Raw genomic sequence first — 16,887 nt, forward strand, 5'->3', positions numbered from 1 at the left:
TGAAGACTAGCTAACATTCTTGATGAATATGGATGCAGAAATTCTCAGTAAAATACTACCAAAACGAATCCAGCAATACATTAAGAAAAATCATTCACCACGATCAAAGGGGATTTATTCCAGTTGTAGAGAATTTTGAATAAAAGATCTTTTAGCTTGAAGTTTGCCTTACAGGACATGACAATTTCACTGAATGTGTGTGCTATTAACATGCCTAGGACTTCACAGAAATCTAATTTCACTTTGTAGTTTTAATATTCTAATCTCTGCAGAACTTTTGAAAAATATACCTCTTGTATATTTAAGCATTTCTAATAACCATGCAAATATAATGTTTAATCAGAATTTATATTTGGGCTGATTTCTGAGTTTGATAATAGGATTTCTCTTACATTGGGAAGTTACTGTCAGGCATACCTATTTCTCTTCCAGCATTCTCATCCTTGACATTAAAAACTGGATTAAAATCTATTGCCTATCAGTTCTTAGTGTTCGTCTTGGAAGAATAGGGTGTGAGTTTTCTTTGTGCAATATTCGGGGAGTGTAACATGTATAGTTTCTTTGGTGTGTGTCTTTAGTTGAGTTCCATGCAGCAGGTGGTCCGAGAGAAAGATGCCCGCTTTGAAACACAAGTTCGTCTTCATGAAGATGAGCTTCTTCAGTTAGTAACCCAGGCAGATGTGGAAACAGAGATGCAACAGGTGTGTTGCTAAAACTTAGTAGAATGACTGTCATTTGGTTAACATTTAAAATGATCACAGCCACCTTCTACCCTTACATACCGCTCTCCACTTGGTCTTAGTATGCTCCTTAATTGGCTTCTTTTTGGTGATCTTGTCGTCTGTTGCATATTAATATTTATTTTTTCTTGTCCTTACCTTGCCTTTTATGCCTCTAACCAGGTTGTTGGTACTCAAAAGCTGGCTTTAATTGGCAAATGTATGTGGTAGTCAGAAATCAGTTTCTCTTCAGTTTGCCAATTGTAGCTTCATTAAACACCTGATCCAAAGCTTCAAATCAATGAAGCTAGTTTTAAACTTTCAAAAAATTAAATGAAAAGTAGTGATTTTGAAACATGAAGTCTTTTATTAAATGGATTATTCTTAAAAAAATAATTGAGTATACTTTGGAAATTGGCTTCATTGTTTTTATCATCTACTAACTCCAAGGTATTTATTTTTATGTGTGTGTAGTGTAGTGTGGTAACCAGAAGTGCTCTAGTGGTTTTCATGGTTGATCCATTTAATTGTTTTTGAGTGAAAACTTCTTCCATATTCTAAGTAATCCTTCAGAATACACTTTTTGAACTGGAATATTAATGTGTACATGTATTATTGATTTATTTATCCAACAAATGTTTATCGAGTGCATGTCCTATGCATGAAAGCTAGAAGAGAAGGTTCTTGCCTGCATAGAATGCTTATGTTGGTGAGTGAGATATACATGCACTTATGTTACTGAGGTGTAGGCCATTGACTCTATATAGTTTTAAAAGTGGTTGTATCATTTTCTTGAATAGTTAAAAAGACTCCCTAATTCAGGGGCTTGCTTGTTTCTCAGTTTAGCTATTGTCACTCTACTGGAGAAGTCATTTTTGGAGATTCTTTTTTTTGCTGCTGGTTGGGGAGCATGGCATGCTGGTGTCCCACTCTTTAATCTGCCATCCTCAACATTCAGACCTCTTAAATACACAAATCTACACAATCTTTTGATAGGTAAACAGATAACGGTGCTCATTGGTGTAGCACACTGTATCTAAGACATTTCCTTCTCAGAAATTAAAGGTGCTGCAGAGGAAGCTTGAAGAGCATGAAGAAGCTTTATTGGGCCGTGATCAGGTCGTGGGCTTGCTGCAACAGGAGCTGACTACTGCTGAACAGAAAAACCAGGTACTACCTTGTGATCTTTACTGCCTGCCTTGGGAGTGGAGTATTCATTTTCACCTTGTTATTTATTTATTTATTTATTTTGGGGGGTTGGGAAAGGGCAGAGGGGAAGAGAGAGAATCTTTTTTTTTTTTTTTCAGTGTTACAAAATTAATTGTTTATGCATCACGCCCAGTGCTCCATGCAATACGTGCCCTCCTTAATACCCACCACCAGGCTCACCCATCCCCCCACCCCACCGCCCTCCAAAACCCTCAGTTTGTTTCTTAGAGTCCACAGTCTCTCATTGTTTGTCTCCCACTCCTGCTTCCCCCAACTCACTTCTCTCCATCTCTCAGTGTCCTCTGTGTTATTCCTTATACTCCACGAGTAAGTGAAACTATATGATATTTGACCCTCTCTGCTTGATTTATTTCACTCAGCTTAATCTCTTCCAGTCTCGTGCATGTTGATACAAAAATTGAGTATTCATCCTTTCTGATAGAGGCATAATACTCCATTGTATATATGGACCACATCTTCTTTTTCCATTTGTCCATTGAAGGGCATCTTGGTTCTTTCCACGGTTTGGCAACTGTGGCCATTGTTGTTATGAACATTGGGGTACAGATGGCCCTTCCTTTTACTACATCTGTATCTTTCAGGTAAATACCCAGTAATGCAACTGTAGGGTCATAGGGAAGCTCTATTTTTCATTTTTTAAAAAGATTTTATTTATTTATTTGACAGACAAAGTGGCTGCACTTTTGATTTGAATCTCTCTGATGGCTAGTGTGGACATTGCTGCTATGAACACTAGGGTGCATATGGCCATTCTTTTCACTACATCTGAATCTCTGGGGTAAATACCTAGTAGTGCAATTGCAGGGTCATAGGGTAGTTGTATTTTTAATTTCTTAAGGAATCTCCACACTGTTTTCAAAAGTGGCTGCACCAACTTGCATTCCCACCAACAGTGTAAGAGGGTTCCCCTTTCTCCACATCCTCTCCAACACTTGTTGTTTACCATCTTGTTAATTTTGTCCATTCTAACTGGTGTCAGGTGGTATCTCAATGTGGTTTTGATTTGAATCTCCCTGATTGCTAATGATGACATTTTTTCATGTGCCCTTTGTATGTCTTCTTTGGAGAAGTGTCTGTTCATGTCTTCTGTCCATTTTTTGACATGGTTATCTGTTTTGTGTGTGCTGAGTTTGAGGAGTTCTTTATAGATCTTGTGTATCAGCCGTTTGTCTGTAGTGTTATTTGTGATTATCTTCTCCCATTCTGTGGGTTGCCTCTTTGTTTTGTTGACTGTTTCCTTTGCTGTGCAGAAGCTTTTGATTTTGATGAAGTCCCAAAAGTTCATCTTCGCTTTTGTTTTCTTTGCCTTTGAAGACATGTCTTGAAAGAAGTTGCTGTGGCCAGTGTCAAAGAGGTTACTGCCTATGTTTTGCTCTAGGATTTTGATAAATTCCTGTCTCACATTGAGGTCTTTTATCCATTTCGATTTATCTTTGTGTACGGTGTAAGAGAATAGTCGAGTTTCATTCTTCTATACATAGCTGTCCAATTTTCCCAGCACCATTTATTGAAGAGACTGTCTTTTTTCCACTGTGTATTTTTTCCTGCTTTGTCGAAGATTATTTGACCATAGAGTTGAGGGTCCATATCTGGGCTCTCTACTCTGTTCCACGGTCTGTGTGTCTGTTTTTATGCCAGTACCATGCTGTCTTGGTGATCACAGCTTTGCAGTAAAGCTTGAAATCAGGCAATGTGATGCCCCCAGTTTTGTTTTTCTTTTTCAACATTTCCTTAGCAACTCGGGGTATCTTCTGGTACCATATAAATTTTAGGATTGTTTGTTCCAGCTCTTTAAAATATGCCAGTGGAATTTTGATTGAGATGGCATTGAAAGTATAGATTGCTCTAGGCAGTATAGACATTTTAACAATGTTTATTCTTCCAATCTATGAGAATGGAATGCTCTTCTATCTTTTTATGTCTTTTTCAATTTCTTTCATGAGTGTTCTGTAGTTCCTCGAATACAGATCCTTTACCCCTTTGGTTAAGTTTATTTCCGGGTGTGTTATGGTTCTTGGTGCTATAGTAAATGGAATCAATTCTCTAATACCCTTTCTATATTTTCATTGTTAGTGTATAAGATAGCAACTGATTTCTGGACATTGATTTTCTATCCTGCCACATTACTGAATTGCTGTATGAGGTCTAGTAGTTTGGGGGTGGAGTCCTTTAGGTTTTTCATATAAAGTATCATGTCATGTCATCTGCGAAGAGAAAGAGTTTGACTTCTTTGCTTATTTGAATACCTTTTATTTCTTTTTGTTGTGTGATTGCTCTTGCTAGGAGTTCTAGTACTATGTTGAACAACAGTGGCAAGAGTGGACATCCTTGTCGTGTTACTGATCTCAAAGGAAGACTGTCTGCTTTTCCCCATTGAGAATATATTCACTGTGGGGTTTTCATAGATAGATTTAATGAAGGTGAGGAATGTTTCCTCTATCCCTATACTTTGAAGTGTTTTAATCAGAACAGATGCTGTATCTTGTCAAATGCTTTTTCTGCGTCAATTGAGAGGACCATGTGCTTCTTTTCTCTTCTCTTATTGATTTATTCTATCACATTGATTGATTTATGAATGTTGAACCACCCTTATATCCCATGGATGAATCCCACCTGGTCATGGTGGACAATCTTTTTTTTTTTTTTTTAAATTTTTAAAATTTGTGTTTAGCGTAACAGTATTCATTGTTTTTGCACCACACCCAGTGCTCCATGCAATACGTGCTCTCTCCAGTACCCACCACCTGGTTCCCCCAACCTCCCCACCCCCCACCCCTTCAGCCCCCTCAGACTGTTTTTCAGAGTCCATAGTCTCTCATGGTTCACCTCCCCTTCTGATTTTCCTCAACTCCTTTCTCCTCTCCAACTCCCCTTGTCCTCCATGCGATTTGTTATGCTCCACAAATAAGTGAAACCATGTGATAATTGACTCTCTCTGCTTGACTTACTTCACTCAGCATAATCTCTTCCAGTCCCGTCCATGTTGCTACAAAAGTTGGGTATTCATCCTTTCTGATGGAGGCATAATACTCCATAGTGTATATGGACCACACGTTCCTTATCCATTTGTCTGTTGAAGGGCATCTTGGTTGGCGACCGTGGCCATTGCTGCTGTAAACACTGGGGTACAGATGGCCCTTCTTTTCATGACATCTGTATCTTTGGGGTAAATACCCAGTAGGGCAATTGCAGGGTCATAGGGAAGCTCTGTTTTTATTTTCTTGAGGAATCTCCACACTGTTCTCCAGCGTGGCTGCACCAACTTGCATTCCCACCAACAGTATAAGAGGGTTCCCCTTTCTTCACATCCCCTCCAACACATGTTTCCTGTTTTGCTAATTTTGGCCATTCTAACTGGTGTAAGGTGGTATCTCAATGTGGTTTTAATTTGAATCTCCCTGATGCCTAGTGATGATGAACATTTTTTCATGTGTCTGATAGCCATTTGTATGTCTTCGTTGGAGAAGTGTCTGTTCATATCTTCTGCCCATTTTTTGATATGATTGTCTGTTTTGTGTATGTTGAGTTTGAGGAGTTCTTTATAGATTCTGGATATCAACCTTTTGTCTGTGCTGTCATTTGCAAATATCTTGTCCCATTCCGTCCATTGCCTCTTTGTTTTATGGACTGTTTCCTTGCCTTTGCAGAAGTTTTTGATGATGAAGTACCAAAAGTTCATTTTTGCTTTTGTTTCCTTTGCCTTTGGAGACATATCTTGGAAGAAGTTGCTGTGGCTGATACCGAAGAGGTTACTGCCTATATTCTCCTCTAGGATTCTGATGGATTCCTGTCTCACCTTGAGGTCTTTTATCCGTTTTGAGTTTATCTTTATGTACGGTGTAAGAGAATGGTCTAGTTTCATTCTTCTACATATAGCTGTCCAGTTTTCCCAGCACCATTTATTGAAGAGACTGTCTTTTTTTCCCACTGTATTTTTTTCCTGTTTTGTCAAGGATTATTTGACCATAGAGTTGAGGGTCCATATCTGGGCTCTTTACTCTGCTCCACTGTTCTATGTGTCTATTTTTATGCCAGTACCATGCTGTCTTGGTGATCAGAGCTTTGTAGTGAAGCTTGAAATCAGGTAACATGATGCCCCCAGTTTTATTTTCGTTTTTCAACATTTCCTTAGCAATTCGGGGTCTCTTCTGATTCCATACAAATTTTTGGATTATTTGTTCCAGCTCTTTGAAGAATACCAGTGGAATTTTGATCGGAATGGCATTAAAAGTATAGATTGCTCTGGGCGGTATAGACATTTTAACAATGTTTATTCTTCTGATCCAAGAGCATGGAATGGTCTTCTATCTTTTTGTGTCTTCTTCAATTTCTTTGATGAGTGTTCTGTAGTTCCTCGAGTATAGATCCTTTACCTCTTTGGTTAGGTTTATTCCCAGGTATCTTATGGTTCTTGGTGCTATAGTAAATGGAATCGATTCTCTAATTTCCCTTTCTGTATTTTCATTGTTAGTGTATAAGGAAGCTACTGATTTCTGCACATTGACTTTGTATCCTGCCACGTTGCTGAATTGTTGTATGAGTTCTAATAGTTTAGAGGTGGAGTCTTTTGGGTTTTCCATATAAAGAATCATGTCATCTGCAAAGAGAGAGTTTGACTTCTTCTCTACCAATTTGAATACCTTTTATTTCTCTTTGTTGTCTGATTGCTGTTGCTAGGACTTCTAATACTATGTTGAACAAGAGTGGTGAAAGTGGGCATCCTTGTTGTGTTCCTGATCTCAATGGGAAGGCTGTGAGCTTTTTCCCATTGAGGATGGTATTTGCTGTGTGTCTTTCATAGATAGATTTTATGAAGTTCAGGAATGTTCCCTCTATCCCTATACTTTGAAGCGTTTTAATCAGGAATGGATGCTGGATTTTGTCAAATGCTTTTTCTGCATCAATTGAGAGGACCAGTGTGGTTCTTCTCTCTTCTCTTATTGATTTGTTCTGTCACTTTGATTGATTTGAGAATTTTGAACCATCCTTGTAGCCCAGGAATGAATCCCACCTGGTCATGGTGGACAATCTTTTTAATGTACTGTTGAATTCTATTTGCTAGGATCTTTTCGAGAATCTTGGCATCCATATTTATCAGGGATATTGGTTATTTGGGATATTGGATATTTCATTATCAGGGATATTGAAATTCTCCTTTTTGGTGGGGACTTTGCCTGGTTCTGGGATCAGGGTAATGCTGACTTCATTAAAAGAGTCTGGAAGTTTTCCTTCTGTATCTATATTTTGAAACACCTTCAAGAGAATAGGCATTATTTCTTCTTTGAATGCTTGTTATAATTCTCCAGGGAATCCATCAGGTCCTGGGCTCTTGTATTTTGGCAGGTTTTTGATCACTGCTTCACTCTATTTACTAGATATTGGTCTATTCCAGTTGTCAGTTTCTTCCTGATTCAGTTTTGGAAGTTTATCGTTTTCCAGGAATGCACCCATTTCTTCTAGGTTGCTTAACTTACTGGTGTATAACCGTTGATGAGAATTTCTGATGATTGTTTCCATTTCCTTGGTGTTAGTTGTCATCTCTCCCTTTTCATTCATAATTTTATTAATTTGGGTCCTCACTCTTTTCTTTTGGATTAGTTTGGCCAATGGTTTATCGATCTTAATGATCTTTCAAAAAACCAGCTTCTAGTTTTGTTGATATGTTCTACTGTATCTCTAGTTTCTATCTCATTGATCTCTGCTTTAATCTTGATTAATTCCCTTCTTGTTTGTGGTGTTGGCATAATTTGTTGTTGGTTCTCCAGTTCTTGAAGGTGTAGAGATAGCTGCTGTGGTCTGGATTTTTTAGTTTTTTTGAGGGAGGCTTGGATGGCTATGTATTTCCCCCTTAGGACCGCCTTTGCCATATCCCATAGGTTTTGGACTGAAGTGTCTTCATTCTCATTGGTTTCCAGGAATTAAGTTCTTTGATTTCCTGGTTGATCAAAACCATCTTAAGCAGGGTGGTCTTTACCTTCCAAGAGTTTGAATTCCTTTTTAAGCCTTCTTGTGGTTAAATTCCAATTTCAAAGCATTATGGTCTGAGAATATACAGGGAATAATCTCAGTCTTTTGATATCGGCTGAGCCCTGATTTGTGACCTACCATGTGGTCTATTCTGGAGAAGGTTCCATGTGCACGTGAGAAGAATGATTATTCTGTTGTTTTAGGGTAGAATGTTCTGTATATATCTATGAAGTCCATCTGGTCCAATGTGTCATTCAGTGCTTTAGTTCCTTTACTGATTTTCTGCTTGGATGATCTGTTACTGAGAGTGGTGTGTTAAGATCCCCTAGTATTAATGTATTCATATCAATATGACTATTTTGATTAACAGTTGTCTTATGTAGTAGGCTGCTCCTGTATTGGGGACATAAATATTTACAATTGTTAGATCGTCTTGGTGGATAGACTCTTTAAGAATGATGTAGTGTCCTTCTTTATTTCTGACTATAGTTTTTAGCTTAAAATCTAATTTGTCTGATATGAGAATCACTACCCCAGCTTTCTTTTGAGGCCCTTTGGTATGAAAGATGCTTCTCCATCCCTTCACTTTCAGTCTGGATGTATCCTTAGGTTCCAGATGGGTCTCTTACAGGCAAATATGGACGGGTCCTGTTTTATTCAGTCTGCAACACTGTGCTGTTTTATGGGAGTATTTAGGCTGTTCACGTTGAGAGTGATGATTGAAACATATGTTTTTATTGACATCATGTTGCCTGTGAAGTCCTTGTTTGTATGGATTGTCTCTGTAAATTTCTGTTCTGTGACACTCTTGGGTTCTTTCTTCTTTTATAGAGCCCCGGCTTGGTGGTCACATACTCTTTTAAACCCTGCTGGTCTTGGAAACTCTTTATCTCTCCATCCATTTTGAATGTCAGCCTTGCTGAATAAAGTATGCTTGGCTGCATGTTCTTCTAATTAAGTGCCCTGAATATGTCTTGCCAGCTTTTTCTGGCTTGCCAGGTTTCTGTGGACAGGTCTGATGTTATTCTGATGGGCCTTCCTCTTTATGTAAGGAATCTCTTCCCTGATTTCTTCTCAAAAGCTCTTGTCTAAAATTATGATTCGTCAGTCTTATAGTCAAGTGACTCAAGGTCTTTCTAGATTTGTTGATCTTTGGAGGTGTTCTTTCTACCCCTAGGACACAAACACTGGTTCCATTCCCCAGATTAGAAAAATTTTCATGGAAAATTTGTTAAACTATATCTTCTAGTCTTCTTTCCTTCTTCTCCCCCTCAGGGATACCAGTAATTTTGATTTCGGAACGTTTCATGACATCATTTATTTTCCTAATTCTGTTTCCATGGCTTCTAAACTGTTTGTTCCAGGCCTCCTCCTGATCCTTTTTCTCTATCAGTTTGTCCTCTAGAACATTAATTCTGTCTTCTGCCTCAGTTACCTTAGCTGTTAGAGTATTTAGATTAGATTGGATCTCATTGATAGCATTTTTTAAAAAATTAGTAGTGTTTTTTTTTCCTGGGTGTGGGATACATTGATGTTTGTTATAATGTTTTTTTTTAATTTTTAAATTTTTTTATTAACATATAATGTATTGCTAGCCCCAGGGGTACAGGTCTGTGAATCGCCAGGTTTATACACTTCACAGCACTCACCATAGCACATACCCTCCCTAATGCCCATAACCTAATCACCCTTTCCCTACCCCCTCCCCTGGCAAATTTCAGTTTGTTTTGTGAGATTAAGTCTCATGGTTTGTCTCCCTCCCAATCCCATCTTGTTTAATTTATTCTTTTCCTACCCCCCAAATCCTCCACATTGCCTCTCCACATCCTCATATCAGGGAGATCCTATGATAGTTGTCTTTCTCTGATTAACTTATTTTGCTCAGCACAATACCCTTTAGTTCCATCCACAGTCTTCACAAATGATAAGATTTCATTTCTTTTGATGGCTGCATAGTATTCCATTGTATGTATTTACCACATCTTTTTTTTTTCATATTCATGTTTTATTTATTTTTTTCATATTCCTGTTTTATTTTTTATAAACATATAATGTATTTTTATCCCCAGGGGTACAGGTTTGTGAATCGCCAGGTTTACACACTTCATAGCACTCACCATAGCACATACCCTCCTCAATGTCCATAACCCCACCCCCCTCTCCCAAACCCCCTCCCCCCAACAACCCTCAGCTTGTTTTGTGAGATTAAGAGTCACTTATGGGGGGCACCTGGGTGGCTCAGTGGGTTAAGCCTCTGCCTTCAGCTCAGGTCATAGTCCCGGGGTCCTGTGATCGAGCCCCGCATTGGGCTCTCTGCTCCGCAGGAAGCCTGCTTCCTCCTCTCTCTGCCTGCCTTTCTGCCTACTTATAATCTCTGTCTGTCAAATAAATAAATAAAATCTTTTTATTTATTTAGCTAGTCATTTTTAGATTTATTTATTTATTTGACAGACAGAGATCACAGGTAGGCAGAGAGGAGGAAGCAGACTCCCTGCTGAGCAGGGACCCTGAGATCATGGCGCCCCAAAAAATAAAATCTTAAAAAAAAAGAAAAGTCACTTATGGTTTGTCTCCCTCCCAATCCCATCTTGTTTCATTCATTCTTCTACCCCCTTAACCCCCTATGTTGCATCTCTACTTCCTCATATCAGGGAGATCATATGATAGTTGTCTTTCTCCGATTGACTTATTTCTCTAAGCATGATACCCTCTAGTCCCATCCACGTCATCACACATATTACCACATCTTCTTTATCCATTCATCTGTCAATGGACATCTAGGTTCTTTCCATAGTTTGGCTATAGTGGACATTGCTGCTATAAACATTCAGGTGCATGTGCCCCTTCGAATCACTACGTTTGTATCTTTAGGGTAAATACCCAATAGTGCAATTGCTGGGTCATAGGGTAGATCTATTTTCAACTTTTTGAGAAATCTCTATACTGTTTTCCAGAGTGGTTGCACCTGTTTTCATTCTCACCAACAGTGTAGGAGGGTTCCCCTTTCTCCACATCCTTGCCAGCATCTGTCATTGCCTGACTTATTAATTTTAGCCATTGTGACTGCTGTGAGGTGATATCTCATTGTGGTTTTGATTTGTATTTCCCTGATGCCGAGTGATATGGAGCACTTTTTCATGTGTCTGTTGGCCATCTGGATGTTTCTTTGCAGAAATGTCTGTTCATGTCCTCTGCCCATTTCTTGATTGGATTATTTGTTCTTTGGGTGTTGAGTTTGCTAAGCTCTTTATAGATTTTGGATACTAGCCCTTTATCTGATAGGTTGTTTGCAAATATCTTCTCCCATTCTGTCATTTGTCTTTTGGTTTTGTTAACTGTTTCCTTTGCTGTGCAAAAGCTCTTGATTTTATGAGGTCCCAATAGTTCATTTTTGCCCTTGCTTCCCTTGCCTTTGGCGATGTTCCTAGGAAGAAGTTGTTGTGGCTGAGGTCGAAGAGGTTGCTGCCTGTGTTCTCAAGGAGTTTGATGGGTTCCTTTCTCACATTAAGGTCTTTCATCCATTTTGAGTCTGTGTTCATGTGTGGTGTAAGGAAATGGGCCAGTTTCATTTTTCTGCATGTGGCTGTCCAATTTTCCCAACAGCATTTGTTGAAGAGACTGTCTTTTTTCCTTTGGACATTCTTTCCTGCTTTGTTGAAGATTAGTTGACCATAGAGTTGAGGGTCTATTTCTGGGCTCTCTGTTCTTTTCCATTGAGCTGTCTGTTTTTGTTCCAGTACCATACTGACTTGATGAATACAGCTTTGTAATAGAGCTTGAAGTCTGGAATTGTGATGCCATCAACTTTGGCTTTCTTTTTCTTTATTCCTCTGGCTATTCGACGTCTTTTCTGGTTCCACATAAATTTTAGGATTATTTGCTCCATTTCTTTGAAAAAAATGGATGGCATTTTGATAGGGATTGCATTAAACGTGTAGATTGCTTTAGGTAGCATAGACATTTTTACAATATTTGCTCTTCCAATCCATGAGCATGGAACATTTTTCCATTTCTTTGTGTCTTCCTCAATTTCTTTCATGAGTACTTTATAGTTTTCTGAGTATAGATTCTTTGCCACTTTGGTTAGGTTTATTCCTAGGTATTGTATGGTTTTGGGTGCGATTTTAAATGGGATTGACTCCTTATTTCTTTTTCTTCTGTCTTGTTGTTGGTGTATAGAAATGCAACTGATTTCTGTGCATTGATTTTATATTCTGACACTTTACTGAATTCCTGTACAAGTTCTGGTAGATTTGGAGTGGAGTCTTTTGGGTTTTCCACATAGTGTCATATCATCTGCAAAGAGTGATAATTTGACTTCTTCTTTGCCGATTCGGATGCTTTAATTTCTTTTTGTTGTCTGACTGTTGAGGCTAGGACTTCTAGTACTATGTTGAATAGCAGTGGTGATAATGGACATCTCTGCCATGTTCCTGACCTTAGCAGAAAAGCTCTCAGTTTTTCTCCGTTGAGAATGATATTCACAGTGGGTTTTTCATAGATGGCTTTGATGATATTGAGGTATGTACTCTTTATCCCTACACCATAAAGAGTTTTGATCAAGAAAGGATGCTGTACTTTGTCAAAAGCTTTTTCAGCATCTATTGAGAGTATCATATAGTTACTGTTCTTTCTTTTATTAATGTATTTTATCACATTGATTGATTTGAGGATATTGAACCAAACTTGCAGCCCAGGATAAATCCCACTTGGTCATGGTGAATAATCCTTTTAGTGTACTGTTGGATCCTATTGGCTAGTATTTTAGTGAGAATTTTCACATCTGTGTTCATCAAGGATATTGGTCTGTAATTCTCTTTTTTGATGGGATCCTTGTCTGGTTTTCGGATCAAGGTAATTCTGGCCTTATAAAATCAGTTTGGAAGTTTTCCTTCCATTTATATTTTTTGAACAGTTTAGCAGAATAGGTATGTATTCTTCTTTAAATGTCTGGTAGAATTCCCCTGGGAAGCCCTCTGGCCCTGGGCTCTTGTTTGTTTGGAGATTTTTGATGACTGCTTCAATCTCCTTAATGGTTATGGGTCTGTTCAGGTTTTCTATTTCTTCCTGGTTCAGTTGTGATAGTTTATATATCTCTAGGAATTTCTCCATTTCTTCCAGATTGTGAAATTTGCTGCCGTATAGTTGCTTATAATATGTTCTTATAATTGTTTGTATTTCTTTGGTGCTGGTTGTGATCTCTCCTCTTTCCTTCATCATTTTATTTATTTGGGTCCTTTCTCTTTTCTTTTTGATAAGTCTGGCCAGAGGTTTATCAATCTTATTAATTCTTTTAAAGAACCAGCTCCTAGTTTCGTTAATTTGTTCTATTGGGTTTTTTTTGTTTGTTTGTTTCCATTTCCTTGATTTCTGCTCTGATCCTTATTATTTCTCTTCTTCTGCTAGGTTTAGGCTTTCTCTGTTGTTCTTTCTTCAGCTCCTTTAGGGGTAGGGGTAGGTTGTGTATTTGAGACCTTTCTTGTTTCTTGAGAAAGGCTTGTACTGCTATACATTTTCCTCTCAGGACTGCCTTTGCTGTGTCCCACAGTTTTTGGACCGTTGTGTTTTCATTATCAGTTGTTTCCATGAATTTTTTCAATTCTTCTTTAATTTCTTGGTTGACCCATTCATTCTTTAGAAGGATGCTCTTTAGTTCCATGTATTTGGGTTCTTTCCAACTTTCCTCTTGAGTTCTTGCTTCAGAGCATTGTTGTTTGAAAATATGCAAAGAATCATCCCAGTCTTTTGATCCTGGTTGAGACCTGATTTATGACCCAGGATGTGATCTATTCTGGAGAATGTTCCCATGTGCACTAGAGAAGAATGTATATTCTGTTGCATTGGGATGGAATGTTCTAAATATATCTGTGATGTCCATCTGGTCCAGTGTGTCATTTAAGGCCTTTATTTCCTTGTTGATCTTTTGTTTGGATAATCTGTCCATTTTGGTGAGGGGAGTGTTAAAGTCCTCTGCTATTATTGTATTATTGTCAATGTGTTTCTTTGATTTTGTTATTTGGTTTTTATAGTTGGCTGCTCCCATGTTAGGGGCATAGATATTTACAATTGTTAGATCTTCTTGTTGGGCAGACCCTTTGAGTATGATATGCTGTCCTTCCTCATCTCTTATTATATATAGTCTTTGGCTTAAAATCTAATTGATCTGATATAAGGATTGCCACCCCAGCTTTCTTTTGATGTCCATTAGCATGGACTTTAAATCTGGAGGTGTCTTTGGGTCTGAAATGGGTTTCTTGTAGACAGCATTTTGATACTTTTTTTTTTTTAATCCATTCTGATACTCTGTGTCTTTTGATTGTGGCGTTTAGTCTATTTACATTCAGGGTAACTATTGACAGACATGAATTTAGTGTCATTGTATTGCCTGTAAGATGACTGTTACTGTCTATTGTTTATATATAGGTTATATATATATATATGGTTTATATATAGGAGTAGTATTGATTAGGGAACGAAGATTATATATCTATATGTATATTAAAAAATAGAACAGAAAAAGAAAACAGAGGTATATGTATGAAAAAAGTTCAAGTTAAAAGGTTATTATAGTATATGTTATACTGAACCTCTATTGTAATGGTAAGTAGGTTAAAAAAAGAACAAGAATAATGAGAACGAATTAAAAATAAAAGTTGTTTCTATGAAATATACAGGTTTTTGGCGCAATATATTGTTTCCACCCATATTGGCATTTTACAGTTTTATGGTGACCCTGTGGTGGTTGTCCTCTTGTTCTTTTGGCTGGCTTTCTGGGGTAGGGGACTGCTGCGTTGTTTTTCAGTCAGTCTTGCTTGGGTTGAGTCCTCCTGCCCCCGGTCAAGGGGCTGGGCTCTGTGGAAACCAGTTTTTCAGGCTTTTATTCTCTGGAGGGTTTTTTTTCTTTGGCGGCTTTTTGCAGGCTTTTTGGAGGTTTGTTGGAAAGCAAACTGTACCCAGACCTCCGTCTCAGAGAGAAGGTGGTCCAGAACACACAGACTCCTCCTCTGCAAACTCCGCTGAGTCGTGCAGCCTCCCACAGGCAGACCACATCCCCAAACACTGTCTTGGGTTGCCTGAAGTGCCCACTTGTCTCTGCACCCCTGTACCCCTAAAACCATGAGTGATATTAGTCCAGGGAGCCCACTTCTGGTGGCTGCCTTCACTGGGACTACTATCTGGGGTCCAGACCTCAGGCTGACACCACAGAGATTGCATTGAGTTCCTTCAGCCCTGGCTGGGAGAGTCCAGACCATTGTCTGGTCCTAGAGACTGCTGTCTAGCGCCTGCATGGAGCTTTCTCGGGCACTGGCAGGGAGTGGGTCAGACCCCGGTTGCAGAGTGCGCAAAAATTCCTGGGAGCACAGGCTGGCACTGTCACCAGACTCTCTCCTGTGGGGGCAGGAGTGTGCCCAGCTGAAGCGTGGTGCAATCCCTGCAAGCCTGGGGGCTCTGCTGTACTCTCTCTGGCATGGATGGTTGCTGGTGGTGGCTGTTCTGGGACCGTGGGCTTAGGCTGTGCCTGTAGTGCCCGATAACCCCAGTTGCCTCTTTTTGAGTGCTTTTAACCGGACTCTAAATCAATGCTGGTCCCCATCACAGGACACTTTTATATTGGGGTATTACTTTCAAATGGGTTGCTTCTAGTGGCTCCCTCCCCTTCTGTTTATCCTCCTATATTAGTCCAATTGTTCCCACTCTGCTTTACCTCTCCAATGGTGTCTTCTGCCCTGTAGAGATCCAGAAGTGTATAATCCTACATCTCGGGCTGCTTTCGTGGGTGTTCAGAGTGTTCTCGTGGTTGAAATGGGGTCTCCTACTTCTCCGTCATCTTGCCCCCTCCAGAGATAGAGAGAATCTTAAGTAGTCTCCACTCCCAGGGCAGAGTTTGACATGGGGCTCGATCTCACACCTCTGAGATCATGAACTGAGCCAAAACCAAGAGTCTGATTGAGCCCCCCAGGTGCCTTCCACCCCCCATTTCCACTGTAGTTTCCAGGCAGCATGTATAAAATCATGTCTTCTGAACCTTGATGCCATTTATTCATCCTTTCAACAAATATCCTCTGCTTAAGTGGTGGTGATACAGTGATAAGAAAGATATCGTTCTTTCCCTGACAAAGCTTGTATTTCACATCTTTCATTGTGACTGTTTTTCTTTGTGCTTTTAGGTCAAGGGTCCTAGTTTCTCTAGAATGTCATTCTGTCCTCCTCTAGTGAGTTTTCCTTCGTGTCGTTTTGCTCCTTTACTATCTTGATTGGTTCTTGTGCTTTATGTACTATCTCTTGTTTGTTTTTGTTGATTCTCTGTTGGCGTGAAGTAATTCACCATGCAGTATTCCCCAAATCTAAAGTGATCAGACACTGATACTCCAAAATCTTTTTTTTTTTAAAGATTTTATTTATTTATTTGACAGAGAGAGATCACAAGTAGGCACAGAGGCAGGCAGAGAGAGAGGAGGAAGCAGGCTCCCTGCTGAGCAGAGAGCCCGATGCGGGACTCCATCCCAGGACCCTGAGATCATGACCTGAGCCGAAGGCAGTGGCTTAACCCACTGAGCCACCCAGGCACCCTGATACTCCAAAATCTTAAGCTCAAGTATCCCATCCCAGGCTGTATCCCATCCTGTCGTTCCCTTTCTCAGTCCGTCTTGACCTTCATTCTCATTAAGGTCCCTTGATCCTTTCACTTTGTTCCTTTGGTATGTTAGTTCTTTCTTGGCCTCTCTCCTTTCCCCGGCTGCTGTTGCCTCATGTTTGACCATTTGGACTAGTCTTTCATCGCCCTTGGATTCCCTGTGTTTTTGTCTCATCACATCCAAGAAGCCAAGTACTAACATGGAATTAGTGCTGCAGCCCCCATTCTCTGCTTGTTCATCTGGGTGCTGCATGCTGCTGGAGAAGGGCAGTCATATCCTTGATTTTCAACTGTCTTTGAGGAATTTCTTCGATAGAAACGTTGTCCTGTATCTCC

The 16,887-nt window shown here is 39.4% G+C and overlaps 1 protein-coding gene across 7 annotated transcripts in view; it reads left to right on the forward strand.

The window, feature by feature from the left end:
* GOLGB1 (golgin B1) overlaps positions 1 to 16,887 on the forward strand; it is a 108,793-nt gene that overhangs the window by 38,072 nt on the left and 53,834 nt on the right. For 4 of the 7 annotated variants that reach the window (XR_014311300.1, XM_082729146.1, XM_082729149.1 and 1 more), the window contains exons 7-8: positions 579 to 701; positions 1,776 to 1,889. Coding sequence is in view for 4 of the 7 variants with exons in the window: in XM_082729146.1 (XP_082585272.1) it covers positions 579 to 701; positions 1,776 to 1,889 (237 nt within the window). In the remaining 3 variants the exon portion in view is untranslated. The remainder of the gene's footprint in view (positions 1 to 578; positions 702 to 1,775; positions 1,890 to 16,887) is intronic. The other 3 variants (XM_082729148.1, XM_082729150.1, XM_082729147.1) reach the window with 1 other exon arrangement.

This window comes from Mustela nivalis (assembly GCF_964662115.1).
Source record: "Mustela nivalis genome assembly, chromosome: 1".
Lineage (NCBI taxonomy): Eukaryota > Metazoa > Chordata > Mammalia > Carnivora > Mustelidae > Mustela > Mustela nivalis.